Here is a 7,987-nt window from a genome sequence, read left to right as displayed (position 1 = left end):
TTTGAAAAGCTCACTGCCCATAAAGTCACAAGTAATTCCAGTGGTATTGAGGCAACTATCAGACACTATAGGCTTTTTATACCCCACTGGTCTCCCAATACTCCAGTGCAGGACGTGTATGTGCTAAGTGGTGGCCTGGCAATCTCTCTTGCTGTATCCATTATGTTGAGGACCCAACAAGACAGAGGCCTGTAACGCTAATCATTCACCCCACAGTCAAAATAAGAGCAGTGAGAGGGCTGCATCCCTCGGTATACAGGATTTGTTTATTACAAAATGTCCTCGCAGAACCTGTTCACCCTTTCAGTGCAGTCTCCGCAGAGCCTCACTCTAGCAGCGCAATGCTCTGCCACTTTCTCTGTACATCCACGCTGATGGGGAAGGGAAGCTGTGGAAAGGGGGGCAGGGTGGTGGTGATTTTACTGGTCACTCAATATGACACATACATACATATATATATTTATATATATATTTGTAATTTTCAATAGGGGCTCAAGTCCAGGTGAACAGGTGCATCTCTCACATTCGCTCATAAGCACCCCACCCGCCTCCACTCTGTGGAAAGGGGGGAGGAGGCAGAGATCCACTCGCCGTATTTACTTCCCCTGTCCGTAGAAAGAATTCAAAACATTACCAAAAAAATGTGCAGGACTTTGTACAAGGGGAGAAAGGTGGTGGGGAGATGATGGAGGAGGTGAGGTGAGAGGTCAGCTCATCATCTCATTACTGTTGGGGCCGCAGCTTGAGTTTTTCATTGAGTCGTTGACTTCTCGTCGGAAGGCCGAAAGGTTCTGCGTAAACCTGAAAAAGACAAAAACCACAAAGTGTGAGGTGATTTTGCAATCAAATAACTCCATGTTGTCTGAACAATCACAGAGCTTTGAGCAAAAAAAAAAAAAAAAGGAAAAGCAAATCGTTTATCAGCAGCAGATTCACAGATCAGGGTTTTTATTTTTTCTGGGCAGAAAATAAATCGTTTTTTTTGCATATTAACAGTAAGAGAAACGTGAAGACTGGACCGAATACATATGGGCTGTTCATGGACAGGTGTGTCAATGGTAATGTAGGGGGTGTCAGCACCCATTAAGTTTAATGGCACTACACAATGCCAGGGCAAAGATGGGAAAACTGCCCCATCCCTCCAGTGTTCCAGATGCCACAGAGCACCCTCAGATACTCTCAGCAATGTTCAAAGCAACCAACCAGCATCCTGGTTTTCTTAACACTGAAGAATTGAAGTGGTCTTGAGCAGTATATCTGTCATACAGAAGCCCCAAAAGGAACCTCCAAAGATTTGATATTTTGTGGTAAAGTACAGGAAGAAAAACATGTATACAAATGGACAGTACAAGGACAGCAAGACCCCTGTCTAGTCATGATGCAGATGCACAGCCCACTGAATACATCAAAATATATCATAAACCAACATTTAGCATTGCCTGCCATACAGTCCACTTCCACCTCAACCGATAGTACGGGAAGAGGTCTGCTGGGAAGAGAAACTTCTTTCTCTTCCTGGGCATGTGACGGGTCACATGGCAAAGGACAGGAAGTACAGGATTTCGTTCACCAGCAGGAGCCTGTATTGGTGGCAGGCCTGCTGCTGCTCTGCATAAAAGGAGGCAATCTACAATGCCTCCTTAAAATGCTTAATGGAGCTTTGCCCACTGCTGGAACACCAAGCACTCTAGCACAGGATGCTCACTGCCACTCTACAGCCCTGACAACACTGTATGTGGCAGCTCCCTCCTGCCTCCATTGTCCCAGGCCTGCCACTAAATGAGGACTTTCAATTTAAGGTGAAACCACAGAATATTTCCCGTCTGGACATAAAAATGGAGCCGATTGACCTGAAGCACAGCAGGCAGACTCACTAACCAGACATTCATTCTAAAGCTGAATTGGCTATTGCTGTAATCTGTACAGGAAACGTTGATACCTGCAGAGTGGCACCAAGGCAGATTCATCTACGGAGCAAAATAAAACATGGTAGCTAGACGGCCAGCTAGCTAGAAGTGATCAAAACACTTTCATTTCCTTTGTGACATGCTGCTTGATTAGTTTTTCCACACCAACCTGTCTCTGTTTTTGGTGAGTAGGTTCCCCTCAATTCCTTCCATTAAGTTCTCAAAGCACAAGTGCATAGCTTGCTGCTTCTCTGGGGGCTGACTACTGACGATGCTGTTCCGGAGCTCTGCAAAGTACTGCAAGACAAAGTGTTATAGATAGCAACAATACATACAGACTTGCAATAAATAATAAAGCTGCCCACTCCTTCCCTACATTAACACACATTCCTCAGCCAATCTGAATTTTGTAATCCACAACAGCCAATAAATGTAGCTTTTGATAATCTGACCATGAAACTGAAATTAGATTGGCTGCTACTGATTATCGTGTTTTGCAATGGCTTGGAGATTGAAATGTGTTTGTGTGATAATAAGCAGGTAGCAGAATAAATGGAATTAACATGAAGAATGAGATACAGGCAAGTGATGGGACATGTCACCTACCTTCTCATTGAGGAGGATTAAGCCTAGCAACGGCCTGCTCATCGACCACTGGTTTCGACAGTCTTCAAATATTATAATGTTGAGAACAGTGGAAAGCATCTGGAGAATAGACAGAAACATAAATAAAAGCCATATAGCAGCTCTCCACACATTACCCCCCCTTTTACGGACTGCTGCATGTAGTCGTGATTGAAACAACTGCTTAAAAGCAGACACAAACAAATGATATTGATATTTAAAGGAAGCAATTAAATTTCTATCACTGGTCTGTGTCCTATAAAAAAAAAAAAAAAAAAAAAAAGGGATTAACCACTTGCCTACAGTGCACTTTCACCCCCAAAAAAGTCTTATTTTCTGTAAGTAAATTTTGAAAATAAAATTTTCTCCATCACTGATGTGCTCTGATGAGGTGGCACTTATGGGCACTGATGAGGTACTAATATGCCGCACTGATGGGCACTGATGGACAGCACCATCAGTGCCCATAGTGCTGCCGGTCAGTGCCCAGATGAGCAGGCACTGATGGACAATGACTGGCAGTACTATGGGCACTGATGTTAGGCAGTAATTGGCACTTTATTTACATTTTGTGTAAGCAGAGCACTGATGATCAGTGCCCTGGTTACTTGTATTTGTCTCCCCTATGAGGAGGAGCCGCTGATCGGCTCTCCTTGCCTCACACAGTGTGAGGCGAGGAGAACCAAATAACGGCACTTCCTCATTTACATGTGACCGGCTGTGATTTGACACAGCCGATCACATGGGTAAAGAGTCATGTCATTGACTCTTTACCGAGATCGGGATTGCGCCGTGTCCTAGCAACATGGCGCGGTCATGGTCGCCGCTCCGCATGCCCCCGGGGGCTCGCGAGAGAGGCTGTTCTGGTGCGCCGTCTCATGACGGCATCTCAGAACAATAGCTCCACCGCCATTTGACGGCGGCGGGTAGCAAGTGGTTAATCTACTCTACTTATAGGGTCAACATTTAAGTGATTGTAAATCTACGTTTTTTTTTTTTTTTTTTTAAATAACAAACATGTCATACTTACCCGCTGTGTGTAATGCTTTTTACACGGAGCAGCACTGATTCTCCTCTTCTTGGGTCCCCTGCCGGCACTCCTAGCTCCCCCCCCCCCTGGCCTCATGCCCCCATAAGCATGCCACTTGCTATGGAAGCACTCGTGTATGCTCGCTCCCGAGTACAACCCCCCGCCACTCCTTACTGTGATTGACAGCTGCAGGAGCCAATGGTTCCCGCTGCTGTCTCAGCTAATGAGAGCCGCTGCTCTCATGCACATTACTGGTTTGATATCAGGCTCAGGTAAGTATAAAGGGGTAGAGGGGCTGGGGAGAGAGCAGACCACAGAAGGTTAGTGCAAAGAATGCATTAAGGTAAAAAAAACCTAGCTTTACAACCACTTTAATTGAAAGCCAGATGTTGTTTGATATGAGCAATTACTACACACACACATCAAAAGTTCCTGTGACAACACATATCAGCTACATCAGCACTGGTACTGTGCACATACACGAGAATTTAGAGATATGCAAGTGGTGGGCAGGTTCTAATATTAAAAGAGAACACTGCAAAGCAACCAGCGCGGTGACATTATCCAAAAACGTACAATCAGGATGTCTTTATGGTACGTGGGGAACAAGGGGCTTACTGCAGGTGTTGTCATTGGCCTGAGTGGGATGACTTCACTCCGTTGCATGCGCAGGAGTGCAGTTATCCCAGAGCACACAGGTGCTGTCCCAGAATGTAGATTGAGCTATGCTTGCGCAGCTCAGTGTACAATAGACTGCGAGGAGGGAGATAGGTTTTTTTTTTTGCAGATTAGACATGCAATGTTTCTTCTGCAATAAAAGAAACCTGTCTGCTCATTTTTTTTTTTTTTTAAAGTGGGACTTTAGTCAAGCTTTAATGCTCACACGCTGCACATATGCACCATGCACAATAGCTCAGTTAATGTGATGCTGGGGAAGGTGGGAATGCGTTAAATGATATAAATATCAGTGTATAAAGATTGCAGAAGTGTTTAAAGAATTACATTTCCTGCAATAGGTCTACATAGGGGCAGAGAAGCCACAAATGTTTTCCTGGTCGCTCCAGCTGGAGGCAGATTTTCTTACATGAAATGGTTTATTGAAGCTGCTGCACCTAACCAAGTTGCATTTCAGAAAATCTAATATCACAGCATGCAAAGTTCCATCAATGACAGACTTCTGCAGGCCAATTAAAGGTGTTAGAATCTGGAAACCCTTTTTCATTAAGGTCACCTGTTGGATCATCTCCGGGTGCTGCTGCATGATGTGGAGGAAGCGTTCACTCTCTTGTGGGGGTGGGGCTCCCCTTTTCTTACTGCTGCGGGAAAGTTGCTTGAAGAGGTATGTGACTATGTGGTCCAGGCAGGAGCAACAGCCCGTACACACCATGGTGTCTGGAGAATGCAGAGCATGTTATTAATGTCAAACTGCACAATGTCGACATGTCTTCAAATACCAAACACAAGCAGATACCCACCCAGAGCTGTGAGCCCCTCAGAGATAGAGGACAGAATGTACATGATTACATGAGGCTCCAGGCTGGCGATGAAAGACATGTGATCCTGAGTCAGCACCTCCAGCAGCGAGTAATATGACTGACTGAGCTTGGGGTAATCCTGCAATCACAGATAAACATTTAATGTTATATTTACAGTACAACTCTCTGAGCCTGGGGCAATTCTTCTATTACATGGGGCTCCTCAGAATCCTGCTTATACTGAGGATAGGAAAATCAGTGTTTTGCTGGTAAATGGTACGGTTCAAACGCTAGTTGTGCTGTTGAAGTGGAGTAAAGAAAAAGCAGACAGATGTGCAAAAATGAAAACGGAATGGAAAACTGCCACCTCTCCAGCTTCCCTTCATTAAAAATACTGCTCTTCTGACGGATAGCTTTTCAGATGCAGCTCAACTGCACGTGTGTACTGACCCCCTACTGCACTTCTAAATAAGGCCTAACCACACACACAACTATCCCTGAGAAGTAAGGCTAGATCATTAAAACAAAGAATAAATTGAGACTCAGATCACAGAGGAGGCAGCTCTGATTAAGCTTGGTTTAATCTTGCAATCACAGGACGACAGTCAAGGGAATATACAGTTGCATTTCAAAAAATTGGAATATCATCAAAAAGTTACTTATTTCCGTAATTTAGATCAAAAAGTGAAACATATATTTTATAAAAGGAGTTACACACAGAGTAATATATTTCAAGCATTTCTTTCTTTTAATTTTGACGATTATGGTTTACAGCTAGTGAAAACCCAAAAAAAGGTATCTCAATTAGAATATTGTGAAAAAGTTCCAAGTTTGTAGACTCATGGTGTCACACTCTAATCCGCTAATTAACTCAAAACACCTGTAAAGGTTTCCTGACCCTCCCAGTCTGGTTTGGTAGGTTACACAATCATTGGGAAGGCTGCTGACTTTACAGTTGTCCAGAAGACAGTCATTGACACCCTTCACAAGGAGGGTAAGTGACAAAAGGTCATTGCTAAAGAAGCTGGCTGTTCACAGATTGCTGTATCCAATCATATTGATAGAATGTTGAGTGGAAGGAAAAAGCGTGGTAGAAAAGGTGTACAAGACACAGGGATAACCGCAGCCTCGAGAAGATTGTGATGTAATGGCCATTAAAGAATTTGGGGGAGATTCACAAGACATGGACTACGGCTGGTGTCATGGCTTCAAGAACCACCACACAAAGATGTATCCAGGATATGGGCTACAACTGCCACATTCCTTGTGTCAAGCCACTCCTGAACCAGAGACAATGTCAGAAGCGTCTTACCTGGGCTAAGGAGAAAAGGGACTGGACTGTTGCTTAGTGGTCCAAAGTCCTCTTTCGGATGAAAGTACATTTTGCATTTATTTTGGAAATCAAGGTCCCAGAGTCTGGAGGAAGAATGGAGAGGCATAGAATCCAAGTTGCATGAGGTCCAGTGTGAAGTTTCCACAGTCCGTAATGATTTGGGAAGCCATGTCACCTGCTGGTGTTGGTCCACTGTGTTTTATCAAGTCCAAAGTGAGCGCAGCCCTCTACCAGGAAATTCTAGAGCACTTCATGCTTCCCTCTGCTGAGCAGCTTTATGGAGATGCAGATTTCATTTTCCAGCAGTACTTGGCACCTGCCCACACTGCCAAAAGTACTAATACCTGGTTTAATGATTATAGTATCACTGTGCCTAATTGGCCAGCAAACTCGCCTGACCTAAACCACATAGAGAATCTGTGGGGTATAGACCCAGCAATGCAGACGAGCTGAAGGCCACTATCAAAGTAACGACGCAGTTGACGCAAACTGTTAGACAGGTTAATCTGGTTGGTAAGCAAACTGGCTGGCAAATTGAACTGGGAATTTTACTTTTGTTTGTTTCACTATCAAAGTAACCTGGGCTTACATAAAACCTCAGCAGTGCCACAGGCGGATCACCTCCATGCCACTCTGGATTGATGCTGTAATTTATGCAAAAAGAAGCCCTGACCAAGTATTGAGTGCATTCTATACTGTACATGGACATACTTTTCAGTAAAGCCAACATTTCTGTATTCAAAATCTTTTTTATTGGTTTTATGTAAAACTCAAAATTTTCTGAGATACTGAATTTTGGGTTTTTATAATGATCAAAATTAAAAGAAAGAAAGGTTTAAAAAAGGAGTTGTAAAGTCAGAAAGGTTTTTTTATCTTCATGCATTCTATGCATGAAGATAAAAAGCCTTCTGTGTGTAGCAGCCACCCCCAGCACCCCTAATATTTACCTGTGCCCCCTCTTTGTCCATCGATGGCTTCGAGTCCCTTGGCCATCCTGGGACTCTCCCTCCCAATTGGCTGGGATACAGCCATGGCGCCATTGGCTTCCACGGCTGTCAAAGTCAGTGAGCCAATCAGGGGAGAGTGGGGGTGGGGGTTGGAAAGCTCCGTGTCTGAATTGACACACGGAGCTGCAGCTTGGCTCGGGTGACCCTATAGCAAGCTGTTTGCTGTGGGGGGCACTCGATAGTAGGGAGGGGAAAGGAGCAGGAATGGGGGATCCAAGAAGAGAGGGATCCGGGCTGCCCTGTGCAAAACGAACTGCACAGAGGATGTAAGTATAACATTTTTTTTTTTTTTATAAACAAGACTTTACAATCACTTTAAAATATATCACTCTGTGTGTTACAAATCTATATAATATTGGCGTTTCACTTTTTGAATTGAATTACTGAAATAAATTAACTTTTTGATGATATTCTCATTTTTTTGAGACGCACCTGTATACAGCAATATGACTAAAAACGCTTTGGACCATCAAAAAGGAACAGTAGGAATGCTGTATACATAATAAACTAACTGAATGAATTTCACAAATTGAAATACAGCTGATGTATCTTGAGGTGATCTTAAAACAAGCTAATGTTAAGGCTAATATATAAAGTGGGGGAAAACAGAA

General features: G+C 43.7%; 1 protein-coding gene across 1 annotated transcript in view; it reads right to left on the bottom strand.

Annotated features, from left to right (window-relative positions):
* The window catches only part of XPO7 (exportin 7), a 132,547-nt gene continuing 124,560 nt past the window's right edge, over positions 1-7,987 (bottom strand). The window contains exons 24-28 of the mRNA XM_082255770.1: positions 5,037-5,175; positions 4,793-4,953; positions 2,514-2,612; positions 2,077-2,204; positions 1-801 (exon numbers count right to left, since the gene is read on the bottom strand). Coding sequence (XP_082111896.1) covers positions 708-801; positions 2,077-2,204; positions 2,514-2,612; positions 4,793-4,953; positions 5,037-5,175 — 621 coding nt within the window. The 3' untranslated portion in view covers positions 1-707. The remainder of the gene's footprint in view (positions 802-2,076; positions 2,205-2,513; positions 2,613-4,792; positions 4,954-5,036; positions 5,176-7,987) is intronic.

This window comes from Pelophylax lessonae (assembly GCF_965119305.1).
Source record: "Pelophylax lessonae genome assembly, chromosome: 4".
NCBI classification, from domain to species: Eukaryota; Metazoa; Chordata; class Amphibia; order Anura; family Ranidae; genus Pelophylax; species Pelophylax lessonae.
This window is presented reverse-complemented; position numbering and strand designations above follow the sequence as displayed.